The sequence below is a fragment of the Dendropsophus ebraccatus genome, chromosome 7 (genome assembly GCF_027789765.1).
Source record: "Dendropsophus ebraccatus isolate aDenEbr1 chromosome 7, aDenEbr1.pat, whole genome shotgun sequence".
Taxonomy (NCBI): Eukaryota; Metazoa; Chordata; class Amphibia; order Anura; family Hylidae; genus Dendropsophus; species Dendropsophus ebraccatus.
Window position 1 is genome coordinate 113,511,816 of NC_091460.1, and position 22,969 is coordinate 113,534,784.

A 22,969-nucleotide genomic window follows, 5' to 3' on the forward strand; every position below is an offset into this window, starting at 1 on the left:
CTTGTCATTTATTGATTGAAAAACCTGATGTTTCCATGCTAAAGAGTCCAGTAGGTGATCCTAACACTTGGTGACACCGCCCACAGGACTCCTCAGAACACAGAATGAACAAAGATTTCAATGAACATATTACAAGTTATACTGAATCTTTTCCCACAAAGATATATATCAATCTGCTCAGATCGTCCTGCTATATAACATGATGGTGATAGATCCATTAACATTGTATTGCATGTTATAGAGTAGGAGGAGCTGAGCAGATTGATATGCAGTTTTGTAAGAAAAGATTCAGCAGAACTTGATCCAAATCCCTGCTGAGAGACTTAGATCAATAAATTACAATTTCTAATGAATCTTTTCCCACAAAACTATATTGATTTGCTCAATCACATGTTGCCCATAGAAAGAAGTGCATTTTCTTTAAAGTGTACTAATTATTTAAACAAACGACATGTCAGAGGTTTGTATCAGTGGTGGGTCCGGATGTGAGACCCCCGCCGATAACTCAAACAAAGTAGCTGACATGCTCAGCAGCGTGCACTTCATCCCAGCTCTAAACTGTGAATACAAACAGCCTATGTTATAATGGAAGCCTACGAGACTTCAGGTATACAGAATTGTCAGAAGTTCCATAGACTTCCATTATAACTCTGCAGGCTGCTTGTATTAGCAGCCTATAGCAGAGAAGAAGTGACAGAGCACGCTGCTTAGCACGTCTACCTCTTCACTATAATGATTGGCCAGGTTCTCAGTGTGGTGAGCCCCCAGGATGATGTTGTAGGGTGGACGGACGGTCACTTGTTAGATGGAAGTGTGATGCCACTACTGTGGTGGATGGCCGAGATACAGCCGGACATCAAGGGTTTGTCACGTGGCGTCAATGCCTGTCGGGCACACAGGTGTGATGGCACGCCTGCTTTTAAGGAGTGAGGCCGGTTGTACCCTTTTCCCCTGTGGTCGGTATCCTGTCGGGTTGCTTCCGGGTCCCTTGGGATAGTGTAGTCACAGGTGGCCAGAGAGATGTAATGACCCTCCCAAGTAATGGTAGGACCCCCCACCCACAGAAAGGGGAAATGTCCCAAGGTTGCGGTGTAAATGCTGTGCAGGTGGTGATGAATAATCACAGACTCTATGGATAACGTTGACTTGATTTACTACTTGTAAATGTGCAGCAGGTAATATAATAGATCTTGACATATACTTGATACAGTTTCAATAAATACTCGAACATAGAACCACCAGATCTGTGTGATAAGTGCTGAGTAGGATGTAGAAGAGTTGATATGGTTGTACTGAGGTAGCATAGTAGAGAGAAGGGTGTCGTGAAAGTATCAACCCAAGTAGTAATGTGTTCTGCCGGGATGTTGGAGTGTATAGAAGAATACTTGTAGAAGAAGAAGAATGAAAAAACCTGTGCCTGTGTTTTGAGTTTCCATATAGTCTTCACACCACCTTATGCCCACTAGCTTTGGCTGAACCGTACTAATGGGTGACACAGGCCCTGAACCTTGTTACCTGGGATGAGCAGAGTTCTGGGGGGTTTCCTGCTGACACTTGCGCTGCGAGATGAGGTTCATAGACTTTCCAGTAACTTTGCTCAACTCAGATCAGTTCCTAGCTCTTGGGCTCTTTAGTGGACACTGTCCTGCACTGGGGTTACTCCTAGTCCTCGGTGTTGGTTGACGTGATCTGTTGGCTAGTCCTCTCCTGAAGGGCTTAGCACTGCATCACTTAGCGTTCGGGTGCTTCAAGAAAGAATTTTGTAAGAGGTGATTGTCCTGCGTCCTACCCATGTGGGGTACTGACTAAGACTAAGACTTTGGGGGGGCCAAGTAGAACCACTATGGAGAGGTATCTGAGCTGTGTCCTTTCTCCACCGAAGCTCAACTAAGACTACGTTTTCCAGGCTGCCTTATGGCTGCATCCAACTTCTTCAGCAGCCAACGTTAATGAAATTCAGATGAGCCTGAGTGTGCTCAAAGTTTGCTCAACTCTAATCATCATATCATACTTAAACTTTATTTGGATATATTTTCATTACTATATGATGTCTGTTTTTATTTAAAGTTATATTGTCATTGTCGCTTCATTTAATCAGTTAACAGTGTCAACTAGGCGGGGCTTCACAGCAGTTGAGTCCCATCCCATCTGGCTAGAGGGATGGCCCAATTGTCACAAAGCCCCTCCTAGTTGACACTGTTCACCAAATAAATTAAATAATGTTGTAGCAGGAAGAAGACAAAGACAAGTGTTATATAGATGTATATTGAATATGCAGCATCTAAGCTTGTGGATGGTGTGGGGAACCGCACATAGAGTAAGAGGAGGGGGTGAAAGTATCACTTTAATGCCATCTGCCATTTGCTATTTTTGGCGTTGTCCTGATCACCAACTTGTAAATTTTTGGTGACTTTCTAATGAATGAATGCATTATATATATATATATATATATATATATATATATATACTGTATATACAGTGTAGATTGGTCTGGCACTTTTTGTGCTGTAGAGATGTATAATAATATTAATAGAAAGCACTCAAAGTATCCTAAATACACAAACAAGTGTGCTGTACTGGGCTTCTATTATTGAGTTATCAGCTTTGTACTGAATCGGTTTCCTAGCTTGACATCTAAAAAGAACATAGAAACCAAAAATTTATATCATTGGTGTACACTAAATATCAGCTGTTTGCGGCTTAATAGAAACTGTTGAATCAGCAGCGATAAGCCTGGGAGCGATCAAGCTGCATCAGTGTATGCGGTATCCCTCTCATTTACTGGCTGACAGGGTCTGGAAAACTGCTCTTTCTATCTGATGATGGGATATTTGCTGATCTCCTACAGCTTTGGATTGGATTACTGTGAGCTCATACTGGTAAGCCTAAGAAGATGTCTGATGCTATCAGAAGTCCTCACTATTTCTAAGAATAGTGGGAAGTTGTCCTTTCTAAATACAATCATTGTCAAATTTTGAGGTAGGAATGTAAAAAACATTTAAAATAATGTTCTACCAGCTTTAGTGGCTTACTTGTATAGTAAGAATCGATCATGGATGTACTGTATGTATCTGTAATATCTATGTAGTAGAGTGACCAAATCCGCTTGATCCTAATGCCAATCTATACGGCCAATGAAGTGCTACCCCTCCGAAAAAAAGGCTAGGGCTTATTTTCAGGGTAGGGCTCATTTTCAGAGAAACACAGCATACCTCTACAGGGTATATGGTAGAGTGCTATACTGTATGTTCCACTGTTCTTAGGCTCCTACACTGTAAGTTCCCCTGTAGTTAGACCTCCATACTGTATACCTTCCCCCTTCTCTGTTGTTTTCCCCCCATATTGTATACTCCCCCTCTGCAGTAACACCCCCCTTAATGTATACCTCCCTCCCCCTCTGTAGTTGTTCCCGCATACTGTATACCTCCCTCCCCTCCTCTGTAGTTGTTCCCGCATACTGTATACCTCCCTCCCCCTCTGTAGTTGTTCCACCATACTGTATACCTCCCTCCCCCTCTGTAGTTGTTCCACCATACTGTATACTTCCCTCCCCCTCTGTGGTTATCCCCCCATACTGTTTACATCTTCCCTATGGAATAAGGCCCCCATACTGTATACCTCCCTCCCCACTCTGCAGTTGTTCCTCGATACTGTATAACCCCCCCCCCCCCGTAGTTGTTTCCCCATACTGTATACATCCTCTCTGCAGTTAGCCCCCATATTGTATACCTCCCCCTTCTGTAGTTGTTCCCCCATACTGTATACATCCCCCTCTTGAGTAAGGCCTCCATAGTGTATACCCCCTCCCTTCTCTGTAGTTCTTCCCCCATACTTTGTACCTCCCCTCCTCTGTAGTTGTTCCCCCATACTGTATACCTCCCTCCCCCCTCTGTAGTTGTTTCCCCCATACTGTATACATCCTCTCTGCAGGTAGCCCCCATACTGTATACATCCCCCTTCTGTATTTTTTCCCCCATACTGTATACATCCCCCTCTTCAGTAAGGCCATACTGATACTTCCCTCCCCCCTCTGTAGTTCCTCCCCCCATACTGTATAAATTACTCACGTACCCTACGTACCCCCATATCCACTGTCCCCTTCTGGGCATTTTATTACCCCTCCTGCCTCCCCTGCAGCTTGTAATACTCCAGAAAGCCTGCAATATAAAGCTAGGTCTTATTTCCAGAGAAACATGGTAGTACCCACGGGAGGTGGTTATACTACTCATATCTCGTATAAGTACTGTGTTGTCTGGGAAATTTGAACATTGAATGCAATAAATCTACTGGAAGAGAAATAGGTGAGAGAAGCCAGCTCTATACAGATCATACAGTGAGTGCCCCCCAGGGGGGGAGATAGAAGGTGCAATGCTGGACGGACATATTGTTCATTTGTGAACCCGATAGTCTACTAAATGTTTGCCGGGAAATTGGATCTAATTCTTCCATAATTTCATTAAAAAAACATGAATTTCCAGTGTCCTTGTTTCTCCGAGACATAAACTGATGGTGGATATGACATTTGTATTGTATATACAATGTATCCCAATGTCACTTCATAATCACTCATGTGAGTGCACATATATGAACAAGTCTACTGACTTTTTGTAGTCTTCAAAAACGACTTGTTTTCATTACGGCTGTGTGAACAGACACTGACAGTGTATTGCGATTGCACTAGACCAGTACTTGCGGACTCATAGGAAATGACCTGTGATAAGGCGGCTGTGTACATAGCAATGTAACATGGACGCCACAGGAAGAAACTTCAAGTTCTTTTAATCAGCTGCGTTTTTTCCCCCCGAATTCTGACATTGTAATTGAGATTTATATCTATGGCAGCCGATTGTGTACATTTTTGAAGGCGGTAAGAAGAAAGTGGATAACAAAACATTTTTTTTAAGATTTTTCTAATTATTGTATTTTTCCTAAAATGTGTCTGTGTGTTTATATGTTCATGCGTATTGTGTTATTAAGTCACTGATACCAGATACTCAAGTCCTGCTCAAGTCCAATTGTTCGGCATTTAATTACCGGTGGCTGAAGAAGTTGGATGCAGCCCTAGGGAGTCCTGGAAAACATGGATACAGCCATAGGCTATGTTTATCCAATGTACTTGGCCGTTAAACAACAGGGTGCAACAACGGCACTGCTTAATTGCATAGCAGTCTATGGAACCAGGGCCGTAGTGTATACACCCTATGGTTCTCTGCAGCCACACAAAATAATTGACAGGTCTATTTTGTGCGGCCGCTATCCAGTGAACAGAGGCCATACAACATAGCCTGTGCTCACAGTGTGAAGTATGGCTCCCTGCCATACTTTACATTGTCTGCTATGGTAAATTGGAGTGTGGGCATACCCGAATGTGCCCACATTCCAATTAAAATTAAGTGATGTTCATCCGCCTGATACTGCGGTATCATCTTAATGAACATGTCTGACATCAGCCTTTGTTTTATATGCCCGTGTCAAACAATGGCCAATGTACTTACAGTGTCTGAACATGGCCATAGGCTGTAACCACGTTTTCTCGGGCTCCTTAGGGCGGCATCTAACTACTTCAGTCACTGGTATTCAAATACCAAACAATCGGACTCGATCAGACTTTGTAAAATAAAAGGTGGGATCTGATTGGTTGCTAGGGGCAACTAAGCCAGTTTCACTTTACACCATGTTTGATAAATCTCCCCCATTGTGTCTCTCTGCTGCTACTGTTATACATCTTGTCGGGATGAAGTTGAAGCCTTGTGTTATTGCAAGTGTTGGTGTCTTTCCAAGCCCCACTTGGTGCCGCTGGGCATATCTCACATAACGCAATAGTTTGTCCGTCAGTTCTTTCTTCTGACCAGCCCCTGTCCAACTCATACACAGGAACGTTCATGGTTGAGTGTTCTTGTATTCTCTATGGGATAGATTTTCCATCACCCTAGCTAGATTTTCCATTACCATCATTATCTGTCATTGGACAGTCAGGAGATTCCATACATCTTAGATTGGCAGATGAATCTACTGTGAGAGACAGGTTTGGCCGACTAAAGTCTAAGGTGTATGGGGACCTTTAGGATTTTTAACGACTAACGATAAACGATTGCAAAAGAGATTGTTTATCGTTCACCAGAAATCGTTCACCATATTACACAGAATGACGATCATTACTACGATCGTTATTGCCATCGTTACTATGATCGTTTACTCCTTCTGATCCCAGCAAAACAATGAACAATTTGCAATTACACTGAACGATTAGTGAACAAATGCGGAACTTAAGCAAACGAATGTGGAATTACAGCGAACGATTAATGATAATTTTAGGTTCAGATCGAAATCAACGATCAACGGCATACGAACCATTTTTCAATCGTTGCCTGCAATTACACAGAACGATTATCGTTTAAATGCGAACGATATAACGATTTTTCACACGATAATCATCCCGTGTAATAGGGCCCTTAGGATGCTATTTCTGAATTATACAGTAAGAAAAGAAATGGTATGTGATTAGCTATAAATGAGGTCTTCCACTAGATCTTTGGGCTTAATGATTGTGTCAGCGCCTATAGCAGTCCTCCTGTATTCTGGGGTGCCAGCCCAAACCTGCACGTACTGAATAAAAACATACTTCAATAAAGGCAATGATACAAATGGTATAAATTCATAACTACTGCAAGGAAAGAGGCAGCTGCTAGTATGAACCAGATAAGTTTTCAGCTCTCCAATGTAACAGTTGGATTTGTTGCTATGAGGATCTGCTCCACTTTTACTCTGCTCTAGTTTTGATAAGTCCCCTAAGTGTTTCATACACCGCCGATTTACTTCATGGCCATCTAGGATCTGTCATCTGTCCGTTTCCAGGTTTAGCATGATAAATGGTTACCATACTTAGTTACTGCTATTAAAGGAACAGGAAACATGAATACTTAACAAAAATTGTCTAACAATTATTTCCTTAAAGGGAAACCGTCACCATGTAAATGCTGCCTAAGCTATCGACATCCTGATATAGAGCAGAAGGAGCTGAGCAGATTGATGTATATATGGGAAAAGATTCAATATAACTTGTAATTTATTGATAGTAATTTCTGATGTTTCCATGCTAAAGAGTCCAGTCCATTGAGTGACACCGCCCACTGGACTCCTTAGCATAGAATGATCTGGGATTTCAGTCAACAAGTTACAAGTTATACAGAATTTTTCCCACAAAGATATATATCAATCTGCTCAGTTCTTCCTGCTCTATAATATGATGCCAATAGATTAGATGACATTATCTTGGTGACAGGTTCCCTTTGATCAAGCAGTATTTTGATCTCTGCAAATAGTGAAACTTGCACAGTGAAATGTCATACAATGTTCCCATATACATCCTATATATTCCTTATGGTCTATGGTCTCCAGGATCTTTGTTTAAAGGGGAACTCTGGGCAGCTGAAAAAATAACATTCACTTACCTCCCAGGCCCCAGCACTGGCGCCCGCATTCCACTGCCCCATTCCTCAGCCACTTCCTGGTCTAGCAATAGGACTTCGGACTTTTTTTTTTTTTCACCTACCTCCTCCGGAGGTATTATGAAAATAGTGGTCCTGCCTGGAGTTCTCCTTTAATAGAAACCTTTGTTAGTTTCTTCCAGTATCTGTGCTGGTCATGTGATGGACCCACAGGTGCATGACTGGTTGTAGTCATAGTGCATAGTCAGACAATGTTTCCATTAACATAGAAACATTGATCTGGGAAACCACCGGGAATCGATATATATAACAATTTTTGGACTTTTTATAAACCTTAAGTAACTTTTTTTTATACAAAGAATAACATTTGTTAGAGTTATTAGCCGAAACTGGACTACTCCCATAAAGGGAACCCTCCAGGCTGGTCATGCTCTCCCCATTGAGTTCCCCTTAATACCCACTGCTTTTCCCATAATAGGAGACAAATAATCTGAGGCCCTGACCCTTTTGCTCAGCCCCATCCTCTGGTTCATCTACTATCAGACAATAGAAGAACTCAGCAGCGCTCCCTGCAGGATTTCAACAAGACCGTCTCCAGCGCATGCTGATAATCCTGTAGACTGAAACACAGCGAGGAGGCTTATCTCTGGTTAACTTTTATTATTTATCATGGTTTATTGTTGCCTAATTTTATTAGTCTACACCAAACAAAAACATATGGTGTATCTATTTATTCCAAGGTGCTTGAATTGTTTTTTTCTATATTTAAAGCCAACATACAACTGTGTTACAAACTGCATACTCTGCATTGTATGGCGGTTGTCGTTTATCGGTTGCTATGATGAAGAATTACATTATTTTTTTAAATCTTGAATGAATGGTTTGCATATATTACCATTGCTCCCCAATGCCGCTTGCCTGTTTGTGTAACCTTTTTTTCAAGTAATTGTTCTGGAGCTCCAAGTTCTGTAAATAGTGGAGCGGCGGCATTGTCCGTATGAAGGAGGCTGGATGCTATTCAGGTGATGAGGTAGAACAAGAATAATGATAGGAGGCAAGCATGGTAAACACATCCAGACAGAGAAAAACCCATCTGGAGCTGCCACGTTGTAATGCCACTTATATAGGCCATAGAGAACTAGGAATATATATGAAACTAACTCCAAACCATGTTCGATCTATTTATTTATTTTTTTTCCTGATCTATATCATTTTCTTTTTGCTTTGTACAGGGGGAGACCGGGAGCGAATGACTGCAAACCATGAGACATACCTTCTTATGGCCAGTACGCAGAATGACATGGAAGACTGGGTAAAGTCTATCCGAAGAGTCATATGGGCACCATTCGGTGGAGGTGAGTTTGCATTCCTTGGGCATTAGAATAATATTTGGGAGTATCAATTCAGCAAAGAAAACGATGGATCCAGCGTTCAATGTGTACTTTTTTCCAGAAATTTAAATATTTGGCAAGACACCATTCACACTCCACCAGATATACCTCTATGCGTTTCGGGCGCATGTGTTTTTTGATACGTAATCTCTGTTAACCCTTTAGTTATACACACAAATTTACACACCTTGCATGTTAAAAGAGAAAAACATGGTACTAAGAACCTATTGTATGCAGGACATAGTAGCAAGTATAATATATATATATATATATATATATATATATATATATATATATATATATATATATATATATATATACAGGGGCGTAGCTAAAGGCTGATGGGCCCTGGTGCAAAATTTTAGCTTGGGGCCCCCCATCTCACCCGATCAGGCAAAGTCCTATCTAACGTTATATCCAATTACTCTAATGTGCCACCATGTTCTAATGCCCTGTCACTGCCTCCACCTCATGTACTGCACTACTGCCCCCTATAGATAATGGACTGTACTTTGTCATTGTCTAATCATTGTATTCCAATCTTTGACTCTACAGCTGAAAAACTACAACTCTCATCATGAACTGCCAGTTGGAAACGATGGGGGTTGTAGTGCTGCAACCTGAAGAGCCACATGCTGCAAAACTACAACTCCCATTATAAACTGTCAGCAGGGCATGATGAAGTTTGAACTTCTGCAACCTGGAGAAGTCACCTGATATCACCTGCAGTCCTATGTAACACCACAGATAACAGTGATATCCCTCTGAGTACAGATAATGTAGTAGTCATCTGCAGTCCTATGTAACACCACAGATAACGCAGTGATATCTCTGAGTACAGATAATGTAGTAGATGTCACCTGCAGTCCTATGTAACACCACAGATAACACAGTGATATCTCTGAGTACAGATCATGTAGTAGATGTCCCCTGCAGTCCTATGTAACACCACAGATAACACAGTGATATCTCTGAGTACAGATCATGTAGTAGATGTCCCCTGCAGTCCTATGTAACACCACAGATAACACAGTGATATCTCTGAGTACAGATAATGTAGATGCAGCACAAGCTGGAGCTCAACGCGGTAAAGATACGGCCATAGGACATAGCTTGGGCCGCCAAGGCAGATGTCTGGAGGAGGCGGCGCTGGTACTTGCTGTCATCTGATTAGGTAAGAGGCCCAATCAGATGACAGCATGTGCCAGCGGGCGCAGCGGGACAGATTAGCGCAGTGCTTCCCAACCTTTTCCACCTCGGGGCACCCCTACTAAATGATGTTCTACAAAATAAGAAAACCGTCATACAGTGACTCACAGGTGACGTCTTCTTTGATCTGAGGCGTCACTTTCCCTTTTCCTCTCCATCCGACCCAGTCCTCCAAGATGATTCCTTCCAGATACGTTTCATCCCCTTAGAACCTGCGAGACAAACAATTTAGGCTCCGCACATTTCTAGCAACTTCCTTCCCTTCCTCCCTCCTGTAGGCTCCCATAGTAACTGCACTGTTTGGTGTAATGTGTAGTAAAGTGAGTAGGAATGTGGGATGCCCCCTGTATGTAGGATCCCCTGCTGTGCCCCCATGAGCTAATAATGGCCCCAGAGGTGCCCCCATACAATAATAATGCCCCCAGAGGTGCCCCATACAATAATAATGCCCCCAGAGGTGCCCCCATGAACAAATAATGGCCCTAGAGGTGCCCTCATGAGCTAATAATGCCCCCAGAGGTGCCCCCATGGACTAATAATGCCCCCAGAGGTGCCCCCATGAACTAATAATGCCCCCAGAGGTGCCCCCATCAACTAATAATGCCCCCAGATGTGCCCCCATGAGCTAATAATGCCCCCAGAGGTGCCGCCATGAGCTAATAATGCCCCCAGAGGTGCCCCCATGAACTAATAATGCCCCCAGAGGTGCCCCCATGAACTAATAATGCCTCCAGAGGTGCCCCCATGAACTAATAATGCCCCCAGAGTTGCCCCCTATGAACTAATAACGCCCCCAGAGGTGCCCCCATGAGCTAATAGTTCCCCCAGAGGTGCCCCCATGAACTAATAATGCCCCCAGAGGTGCCCCCATGAGCTAATAGTGCCCCCAGAGGTGCCCCCATGAACTAATAATGCCCCCAGAGGTGCCCCCATATACTAATAATGCCCCCAGAGGTGCCCCCATGAGCTAATAATGCCCCCAGAGGTGCCCCCATCAACTAATAATGCCCCCAGAGGTGCCCCCATGAGCTAATAATGCCCCCAGAGGTGCCCCCATGAGCTAATAATGCCCCCAGAGGTGGCCCCCATGAACTAATAACGCCCACAGAGTTGCCCCCATGAACTAATAATGCCCCCAGAGGTGCCCCCATACAATAATAATGCCCCCAGAGGTGCCCCCATACAATAATAATGCCCCCAGAGGTGCCCCCATATACTAATAATGCCCCCAGAGGTGCCCCCATATACTAATAATGCCCCCAGAGGTGCCCCCATACAATAATGATGCCCCCAGAGGTGCCCCCAAGAACTAATAATGCCCCCAGAGGTGCCCCCATACAATAATAATGCCCCCAGAGGTGCCCTCAAGAACTAATAATGCCCCCATAGGTGCCCCCATACAATAATAATGCCCCCAGAGGTGCCCCCATACAATAATCATGCCCCCAGAGGTGCCCTCAAGAACTAATAATGCCCCCAGAGGTGCCCCTAAAAAAACAAACATCCTACTCACCTAATCCGCGCTGTGCAGGCAGCAGCTCTCCTCCTCCTCTTCGGGCTCCATCTTGCGAGCCGCAGGGACGGGACTTCCGGCAGGCGTGATGACGTCACATCATCACGCCTGCCGGACGGGCACATGATCACGGCCCGGCCTCCCATAGGCTGCTGGTATGAAGTGCCGGCAGCCTATGGGAGAGAATACAGGAGGAGGACGCTGACAGGTCCTTCTCCTGTATTCTGATCGCTGTAATGTTCCGCCTGCTCACTGTGCGGGCAGAACATCAAAGCGATCTGTGCATCCCGAGAAGCTGCGCGGCCGCAGCTTCTCGGTATGCTTAAAGTGACAGTGTCACAAGTGGCAAGGGGGGGCCGTGCGGGCCCCCCTAGCGTAGGGGCCCGGTCGCCATGGCGACCCCGGCGACCCCTATAGCTACGCCACTGTATATATATATATATAACTCGTACATTGAAAACACGCATTCCTGGAACATCTGAATGATGTAAGTAACAGCTCAGACAGGAACAGGTCAGGTGCGTTTTTGCATTTCTACAGAAACATAGTGAACAGCTGGATAGTTGCCGTATTTATGCAAGTGCAATGCTATACAGAATTCATGTCAGTCATGTGAAGTCCAGGGTCATTTCTTATTTACTTTGCTAGTGAAAGATGTGCATTGAACAGGTTCTAAAATTGCAAAACTTTCTTCTATATTACTACAATAAAAAGAGGAAGGTCAATGCATTGTGGATCACTGGACTACTGGAGTCCTTGAAGGGGCATTTTCGATTGATGCACAGAATAGGCCAGTAATGTCTTATCAGCAGGGTACTGATATCCATAACTCCATGGCTATGTTCACCCAACGTCAAAAAAAAGAGAAAAGATGTCCGCCTTTTCTATTTAAAAAGACGTCCGTTAATGTCACAATGTAATTGACTTCAATGCAATGCATTAAAGTCAATGGAATGACGGACGTCCAATGCACATAGTGTAATAAATAACGGACATTGTCTGAGCAGGCGCTAAAATAATGATCATGAAAATTATTTTGGACGTCTATTACAAACAGTGGACCTTATTTTTTAGTTGTTCACACAGTTTTTCTTTTTTTCACCGTTCTTTGATAATTTGATAAATGCTGGCGCCATTTGATTCATGTGTGATTTTAAAGAGAGTGTACCTCCTTTTTCAGAATGGTGCTGACGGAAAGGAAATGACAATATCACTTTAATGACCACTGAACATAAAGTAGTTGAAAAAGTGTCCCCCAAACATTTAACAGCAATAATAAATGCAGTGAAATTGTTACGTATCAAACGTTGGCGCTTGAATGGACAGAAATATGGAGAGTTTACAATAGTAACCCCCCTATGAATGTCTGAAAGAAGTTGTCTCAATTCATCATTGTATAGTGGCGGAGCCAGATTACTGCAGTGCAGCCTCCATTGAAGTGAATAAGTGCTGCTCTAGAGCTGCTCTGCAGTAACCTGGCATACCCAGTGAATGAAGCCTGCTTATGGCTAGTGTTTAGCAGACCTATTAAACTGTTTGGGTGTCAGGATTGTACTTGGTAAAACCACACTCACGAGCTCTGGTCGCCGGTTACGATCATGGCGGCAAAATGTACGTGCACAATAGTTATTTTCTTGTATCATTTTATTAGTGTAAACACGGTGTGATTCTGTTTTGGCATTTATATTGATTTAGGTTAACTCCCTACTCATTGTCTGGGAAGATTTCTTCCAGCAGGTATACAGTTAACACCTTGCCTTGGATAATGACTGACAGCCTGGTCCGCCTGTGAAATCTTGTTTCTCTGCTCCAATCGTCTCTGAGACCGGGACCTGGTTTCAGATAAAGCTCAGTCATTTCCTAAGCCTGATGCCTGCTATAGGTTACACTTGTTGTACCTGTCTCTGGCTTTCTGCTCCTGTGTATTCCTGTGTACTCCTGTTATACCTGACCTCGGCTTGCTTTTGACTATTTTTTGGCTCTGTGATTCTGATCAATATTTTGATTCTCCTGGTTCTGACCCATCTTTATTATCATCTTTTGTCTTGTCTCACGTGTCACCCTATTTCAGTGCAGGGAATGTCACCTTGTTGTCTGCCATCATTTAGGGTGGTCTAGTGGCAAGTAGGCAGGGACAGTGGGAGTGGGACAGTGTCAGGGCTTCACCTGTCTGTGTGAGTGTTTCCTTGTGTGCCCTAAACTGTCCTGACATTGGGTCTGTCAACATTGTCCGAACCTGAATGCTCGATGTCTGATTCCGGACGGCTGCAGACGTTGGATTCTGCCCTAGGGAGTCCTGGAAAACATGGATGGAGCCATAGGTTATTAGCTGTATCTGGGATTTCCTGGCAGCCCTAGAGTTGCATACAACTTCTGCATCTGCCGGGAATCAAACACCGAGCATTCAGGTTCGGAGAACGTTGTCAGAGCCAAACAGTTTGATAGGTCCGCTCACCGCTACTTAAAACCATTCTTTTGGTCTGTTCACACGTACAGACTCGCTGCGTATTTATCGCTGTGAGTTTCTCGCACATAAATCCACAGCGATACTGATTGCTATCAAGTCAATGTATGTGTATTCTCACTGCGTGTTTGGTGCGATTTTTACATGCGAGTTTTGATTTTCACATGATTTTCACAGGCAAGTTCAACACCACAAAAAACGCAGCTACTTTAATGCGAGTTTGATGCGAGTTCTGTGCGAGTTTTACGCAGCGAGTCTGTACATGTGAACAGACCCTTAGTGTGTATGCTCTGACAAACAGCTGGTCAGTGATCGGACAGTAATGACCCATCAAGACAGTAAAATTGCTTAAAAACTCTTTAATCAAATCAGCTTAATACCTACTGTGTCTGTAAAAAATCTACTTCCAATACCAAAGTTGGTGTGATAAGACACTATCCAGTGTCTAAATATTAAAGTGTCGGGGTTCCAATGTAAAATGTTTTTATGTGACATAGTTCTTATGGGGCACAGAGGAAGTGATCATAGTACAACTTGTGCATCCTCTATTTTTATGGTCCTGCATTTACTTCAGCAGATAATGCAAAATTCTGATTTGCCTGCAGTAATACAGGAAAGAAAGAATAGCTACCTCCAGGTATCACGCATAGTGTCGATATAATTTTTCATTTCTATTTCTTTTTGTCATTTTGTGACAAGGACAGATAGATGCAGATATTTGCATATGGATCATTGATCACTGTGCACTCAGACAAGTGACAGAATCCCTTTTTCCTGCTCTAGCATTAGCTTATGTAAATGTATAACAGCAGCAGAACTTTATTGGTCCATTGAGATCAGCGATATCTATATGAAAAGTCCATAGTGTGCCAACAAGCTTCAGTGTTCTGTTAATAACATTTAAAGGGGTTGTTCACCAGAAAAAAAATTCTTTCAAATCATCTGGTGCCAGAGATTTGTAAATGCCTGCTTGTCCTCTGGCAGCTTCTCCTGCTCTGGGCTGGCCTCCTGGAGGATTAGGCTCCCTCGAGTGGCAGACATGCATCTGTCCACCTGTATTTATAAGCTCAGCCCACAGGCTCTGGAGTCTTCTGGCATGTTCCTCTTTGGGTATATATGGTCTCCACCTCCTCACCTCTTTGCTCAGTTGTTCTCTAGCTATCTTGATCTTCTAGCTATTTGGATCTATGTCCATTCTCAGTTTCAGTTTAGCTGCAGTCTGAACTACGTCCTAACCACAGAGGAAGAGCAACTAGTCCTGGATTCCAGCACTTCTTCAGTTTTTCAGGTAGTCACTAAGGTCCTTCTCTGAGGGTAGCGACCTGGGAATTTCCCGCAGTGAAGTCCATTCTGCCTTGCAGTGGGGGCAGTGGTGGAATATGGGAGCTCCTTTGGCTTTGCTCCTCGGTAAGGAACATCAGCACATCCAAGGAATCCACCTCCTCGTGTTTGGTTCATCCATTACAAGCCGGTGCCGCGGTCCTTTTTTGAACCATTGCCGGGTTCCCGTGTTTATTGCCGGGCACCGGCCCAAGCTGAAGCACTGGAGGCCGGCCCGCCCCCAGTGGGAGGAAACCCTTGCCCCTCTGTGATGCAGCTCAAGTTTTTTTTTAATTTATTGGATGGATTTATTTATGTTTTGATAAACATTTTTTTATACATTTTTTATACATAGCTGCTTTCTCTTTGACTTATTTACTCATAATAATTCAACTTTTATTTTTCCTGTAAGGCTTAGAAGGTGAAAGAAGCAAAATGACCTTTTTCTATAGCAAAATCCTTTCCTCTGTACTCTGGTACTTTACTTCTGACAGGCAGTAAGAAAACTCTTAGCAAAGCTGACAGCACAGTAGGGGTGAGGAGGGGGATTACTATTGCTCAATCATCACATTTTGTCCTGGCACACGTTAGGTACATACCATTCACTAATAATGTACACTTATGTGTGACTAAACAGATGTATTCAGGCATTATTTCAGGCATTTCAAGCCACACACAAAAAAAAAAATACTAACCAGCATGCACCAAAAAGGTAAATGACCCCCCCCAAAAAATGCACCCTGCACATTGCAGTTGGACAATTAGTAAATTTTTAGTTATCATGCTGTAAAACAAAGCTGTACTTACCAGAAATCCAGGTCCAGTCTCCTGACGCTTTTTAGCTTGTGCTGGATGAAAAAAAAAAAGAGACTAAACACATGAAGTCCAGACAGTATATATCACAGTTACTGCTGATTTAGATTTTGAAAGCTATAACAACAGTGACACTTTAAGTCATTCCTGATATGGTTTATGCCTGACACCCGCAACCATTTTGTAGCCCATCTTTGGACCGGTTCTATTTTATGAATATCCTTTTTGTAGGTGAGGTCTGGGCATAGTATTCCATATGTGGTCTCACCAGAGCTCTGAGCAGGATCACAATCTCCTTCTTTGTACCGGGTATACCTCTAGCTATATAGCCCAGCATACGATTAGCTTGCCGTACTGCTTGGCTGCACCGGTGACTCATTTTAAGGCTAGGTTCACACACCCTCTTTATTTGGCCATTCAATGGACGTCTTTTTGGGAATCCATCATTTTGAGGCCAAAAAATATTTGTTATTTTGAAATCACGGCAGCGATTGATAAAATAACGGACATTATTTGGCCTCAAAATGAGGGATGTCCAACAGCCAAATTAAGACGTTGTGTGTGAACCTAGCCTAAGACTGTCATAGATCACTACCCCTAAATCCTTCTCTTATGAAGTCTTTGTCAATGCAGAACTCCAAACCAGAGTTTTTTTTATGCTTTGTATGATTCTGTAGAGATGTATTTTTTTTGCATGTTGAAAAACGTTGAACGACAACGATCAGCCGACACTGTGCATGTCGGCTGATCATTGACTTTAATTACACAAAGTGATTATCGGTCACAATGGCCAATAATCAGCTGAAAACGACCGATAATCGTTTTGTGTCCCTGTCTCTCTTCATTTCTCTCTTTTAGGATTTCCTTTCTTATTATCTTAGGATAGATATATGTTTATCCCGGACAATGTTAGATTATGGTTGGGTTGACCTTATCCAATGGTGAGAGAAGTAAAAAATCACAAATTGTAGTCCAAACATGTCCAAACAAGTCCAAAGTATGTGTACCATAATTTTTACGTTTTTGCACACCCAAAGGGGTGCAAATTATTTAGTAAATAACATGTAGTCTACATTATTTTTTATAGTCAACAGTTGACGACCTTGGTAGTTTTATAGCCACAGATTACCTTGTGTAATAAATCCAACTGGCTGTAACTATCATACACTAGCTATACCTTGCATCTGCTGTCTTTAGAATTCTTTTCTCCTGACAGCGGAATGCTCTTTAAGGCTACATCTGTTACATGGACAGCAGCGGGTTTATTAGTGACCCAGTGTTTAGTGTATGGCAGGCCTGCATGCTATGTGAGCTGGCAACCCTATTAATCATTAACTACATGATTAAATTAATGTTTGCTCGCTCCTGCTGGGGGTGAAGACTTGTATCTAGAACATAATTTCTTTTCTTCTTGTTACCTGAACAAACACCACCACCAAAGTCACTTAGGACATTACAGGGGTATTTGCATACTAAGTGCCCTAATGCATTATGGAAGCCTGGATCATTCTATGCCGCAGAGAATTTATTGAGAAGTGAACATGTTATGAATGTACATTGGTGTGTTACGAAACTGGTGTGTCACATAGGGAGGAGGTAATTCGGATCAGTCAAAGGGTTTCTCAACAATAGTAAAGATAATAAGAAAAGCCAATGATGGAGGATTATAGTGATTCCGATGTGTTCATCTATAAGTGGGAAAGTATGAGAACACTGTATCAAAGCCTAAAATCAGAAGAGTAAACTGTGTAACATTAGACTCTGTAACAATGTTCTACGTTATAACTATAGACACAGGGGGAGATTTATCAAACATGGTGTAAAGTAGATCTGGCTCAGTTGCCCCTAGCAACCAATCAGATTTTTCCTTTAATTACTTACAGGTTTTTTTTTTAAATGTAAAGTGGAATCTGATTGGTCACTAGGGGCAATTGTGCCAATTCTTCTTTACACCATGTTTGATAAATCTCCCCCACAGTCCACTACAGTCTAAGTCCTTATTCACGGGTTCAGTGATTTTTCAGGTCCGCATATAGGTCCGCTATTTGTACTCCATAATCCATGAAAATGGTCCGATCAGATAGATTTAATCCATGTTTTTCACGAATGTGACATCAATGACGTCCTTAAAAAACACGGATCCGATGGCTTCTCACAATCCGCATTAGGGCATGTCCTAATTTTTTCACAGATTGCAGATCCGTGAAAAGCAGAATGTGTGAATAGCACAATAGAAATCAATGGGCACTAAGTAGACCTGTTGTTTAAGCTGACCAATGATTGCGGATCTGCACTTTGCGGGACATGTGAATAAGGCCTTAGAAATAATGTTCTGTAGGCCAAGAAACAGTCCACTACAGACTAAAGGCCTTTTACACGGGCCGATTATCGTCAAGGAGCGTTCCTAGAAATGCTCGTTGAGCCTATAATCGACCCATGTAAAAGTTGCAGTAACCAACTTTTGTGTGACACTAAAAATCATTGTAAACAGGACATGGGTGGCCAATTTCAATGTATTTAATTGGCCACACAAACGGTGCATGGGAGATTCCTAACATATTTCTACATAACATAATTTACCAAAATGACTCCTTAACCAGGAAAACCACAGAAGTCTTCGCCCCGAGATGTCTCACTTGTAATCTCTTGTCCACTGCCTGTTGTTAGAAGAATTCTGTCTCTAGTAACAGTAACAACAAGATGGGAACTAGCAATTGGGGTGGGGTTTAGCTATAGTTTTGTGCAGGAGAAGAAGTAGTGGAGCCTGAGCTAAGTACCTGCAAGTAGTAAGCCTGTCCAGGAGATTTGTAGGGGGGTCCTGAAAGATAAATTGTGGTGTCCCACCATGGGTGCTGCGAGTCTGTACACCCCTCGCAAAAGCCTGTACTCAAAGTAAAGTTGTAATGAAGTTGTGCCTAAGTTTTGCCACTAGATGTCGCTAGTATATGTATTTGTACTTGTATAGTGCACAGCTGTAGTGAGCATGGGGTTATTGTTTATTTGTGATGTGTGCAACAATAAGAGCCCTTCTTTTTCTCCACCTATCTCTATTCTCTTCTTTTTCTGTGCTTTCTTCTCCACTAGAAAGTTTTCACATGGGGAGAGGAATTACACACCCACACTTAGTCAGTCTCATCAAAGTCTTGATAGAGGGAGGAAGCAAGACAAGATGGTCCCTGCTGTAGTTCAGCTGGGCCCTGGCTCTGCCAGGTCCCCTGTCAGTGACAGAAGAACAAGTCCAGTGTAGTCTGGTCTTGAGTGTGGTAGTAGACTGATGCACATGGGAAACACAGAGACCCTTTCTTCTCAACCAACCCTTCTTTGATCTATGCAGTGCTAAACCACTCAAGCGAGGTCAAGTAAAGGATCATCCCAAACCACGCCGAGAACATCTCTAAAGGTGCAGGTTAGTATCTTAAAGCTAGAGTAACTGATCCAGATAGAGCTAAGTTGCTAGAAGCCTAGATACTCTATCTCGCAGAGCAAGAGTACCAAGTACTCTTGGCCACCTTGCTCAACTCAGGTAACATGGACTGGGGCTTGTGTCACCTTGTCAGGACGGGTCACCCGACACGGGCAGTAGGTGGTATCACGACAGAGGTCGAAACACGGGCACAAGTATACTTCAACTCTCAAGTATTCTCAAGTATTCTACTTGTTCTTCTAAAGTTCCGGCAGAGCACATTTTTAAACTGGGTTGGAACTCTCACAACCTACTCCTCTCCACTACTGTGAACTCTCACAACCTACTCTTCTTCACTATTCTGAACTCTCTACTCTCCTCAGCACACAACCAAGCCAGCACTATTAGTCTACCTCGGAATTGTTGTCAGCTGGTGTATTAAGTGTTCCTTCTGTAAAGGAGAGTTTATTTATGATAACGAGACTCAGTGGTTATTCCTCTAGCACCTACACAGTAGTTACACCATCCTTGGGTCATCTCCCCTTTCTGTGGGTGGCGGTACCGACAGTCCAGGTGGGTCACAACTCCACTCCACACCGTGATAAGTACCCAAGGGAACCCCTCACAGCCCGGCAGGTCACCAATCACAGGGAAAGGGTATAGCCAACCATTCTCAAATAAAAGCAGGTGTGCCTCCATACCTGTATGCCCACAGGGCACTGGCGTCACGACAACCTACCATTTGGCTAAGCAATAGTCCAACCAACCACCACAGTAGTGGCATCACACAGCACCATCTGGCAAGTGACAGGTCGAGCAGGCGCCACAAAATCAAGCCTTTCTCTAATCTTAGCCGGTGTTCAGTTCATTCCTTCCTCCACATGTCATCTGTAGTGGTACATCCCCCTGCACAATGTCAGCCTGTGTAGTTCAGCACACTATTAACAGCACTATGTCATGGGATAGCAGAGAGGTTGGCCAGGCAAATAAAGGGATGAAAGTTCCTGTGTGTGTACTACTTGCAAACGCCCCAGCTCTGTTCCCACTCACCTAAAATGGAGAGAATAAGAAATAACTGTGTACCATGGAGGTTATTCTTAAGAGCCCAGTGACAGCAGTGAGGGCACTAAAATTACCTTTTCACCACTCTGAAAGGTTAAACCATTTCGGTGCTCTCAGCATCATCATGAATGATGATGACGGAGGTTCTAAATTAAATTATTTTTCCCCTATCCACAGGATATGGGAAAGTAGGAGATCATGGGGGGTCTGACCTCTGTAACCCCCGCCGTGGGCTGAGGTATTAATAGAACCTTGGGTACAACTGCTCACCTGCAGCTTTATTCATCCCTATGAAGGGACGGAAAGAGCCAAGTACACCGGGAGAGCACTCTACTCGGCTCTTTCTGTCTGCTCTATAGGGAAGAATAGAGCCGCAGGTCACGTCTCGCAGCTCTATTCATAACAGAGCCGACGGGGCACGATACGAAGATCCGCGGGGGGTACAGAGGTCGGATCCCCCGTGGTTTCCTACTTTTCCGCTATAATGTGGATTGGGGAAAAGTGAATTTTTCCTGGAATACCTCTTTAAATATACTTTGCCTACACTAAGGATTGTGGGCCGACCAGTGTGCATCCCAGCTACTACATACGTGGCCGAACTGGACTTCTCTTAGGTGTTGTTGGAACATCTTTTCCTATTGGTTATGTCTCTTTGTCATGTCAAAAGTTTTTTTCTAACAATGGAAAGACGAATATCCATCCTTAGCCAAGATCGACTAATTCTTATAGCTTCCTCTGGTAAAGTGTATCACACTGTGTAATACAGCTCTCCCCTTGAATCCCATGCAAAAAAAAAATCCAAAATGTTCTTCTCTTTTCCATTATTCTTCCACAGCTATTTCTTTACTTTATTATATACTTGCGGCTTTATTTAAAAGAAAAAACTTTTCTTCAAAATTTTCCCTGTGTTATCTAAACAGCAAGAATTCTTTCTCAGAAAAAAAAAAAACTCCACAGAATTGCAGAAGAAGTGAAAAGCAGTAGAGGTTATTTGAAGAAGGACTGACGGAGGAGGACTGCACCTTTAATAATCACTAAGCTGTCACACGTGATGCCTGCTTGAAGTCAACTCAAAGTCAGAGCCTGGGATTTCATTGCTCCTGCTGCCTGGGATACTTGTTTACTCCTTTCCGTCCTCCTTCGCAGAAGTTTAGAGCTGCACCTGCTGCATGCACAGCACCTGCGGCACATCAAACCAAGGCCAGAGGGCGGTATTCTAAGGTATAGCTTCTCTTCTGCTAACTTGAAGAACAGAAAACTTTTCTTCCAGCAAGCCTGGGAACGAGTATGGATCACTTGCACTCTCATAAGATCTAATAATAGTGCGGTGGGCACATTTTCACACTTGGCATTGTTCTGCGCAGTTCTTGGAGGATTTGGAAAGCAGCTTCTTATAGACTAGAAGTGACGTCTCTTCTTTTTGTCGACTCTTTCCATAAAGACTGTGGATGTTGTAGACGTGAAGCGATGAGCACCGCCAGACATGTGATCAGAAGATGAGTAATTTCTCCTGAACCTGTTTTGTAACCTTTCAAGGCTGACAGAAAGATATGATGAAAATAAGCAAAAGGGGCAAACAATAGCTCCTCGGTGACATTAAACTGAAAATCTGTGGGCCGCAGAATGATTCATAGGTCTCATCTAAATGCTAGAGGTACAGAACATCTCTAGTCCCCTCCGCAGCTGGCACCTGTATGATGCTGGAAGAGCGAAATGCAGCAGCCTCTTCACTCGCTTCCCTATCAACCAACTCATTCATTCCCAAAACAACCTACAGGAAAATAAAAAGGTGCTTTAGCTTCCGGAGAGGTATGTCCACATTAGTATATTAGGAGCTTTATATGCATTCAGCCATGTTTACTCTTTAGAATGTATATACCTTATTCATGGAAGTAAAACTGTAATTCTATAACATTCAGGTGATGGGGTAAACTTAACTGCAGTCCTATGTAAAACGTCACTCACTGTGATATCATAAGTTGTTTTTGTGCTAAAACACTATGTAGCAAGGTTAGTTTTTTTTCTCTCTAAGATCTTCAAAGTCTCTCTAAGAGTCTGTGTGTGTGTGTGTGTGTGTGTGTCTGTGTGTGTGTGTGTGTGTGTGTGTCTGTGTGTGTGTGTGTGTGTGTCTGTCTGTCTGTGTGTGTGCGCCTTTTTTTAGCACTCTTTAAAGGGATACTCCGGAGAAAAAACATTCAGATCAGCTGGTGTCAGAAAGTAATATACATTTGTTATTTACTTCTATTTAAAGGGAAACTATCAGCAGGTTAGATGAATCTCCCTTTTGTGCATGTGGAGTTCTGAGGATGAAGGTAAATCTCTTACCTTTATCATCTGTTCTGCTTC

The 22,969-nt window shown here is 43.1% G+C and overlaps 1 protein-coding gene across 5 annotated transcripts in view; it reads left to right on the forward strand.

Annotated features, from left to right (window-relative positions):
* ARHGAP24 (Rho GTPase activating protein 24) overlaps positions 1–22,969 on the forward strand; it is a 536,725-nt gene that overhangs the window by 473,407 nt on the left and 40,349 nt on the right. For 4 of the 5 annotated variants that reach the window (XM_069978214.1, XM_069978213.1, XM_069978216.1 and 1 more), the window contains one exon: positions 8,681–8,803. In XM_069978214.1, the coding sequence (XP_069834315.1) occupies positions 8,681–8,803 (123 nt within the window). Of the gene's footprint in view, positions 1–8,680; positions 8,804–21,729; positions 22,433–22,969 lie in introns of those variants that run through there. The other variant, XM_069978215.1, reaches the window with a different exon arrangement.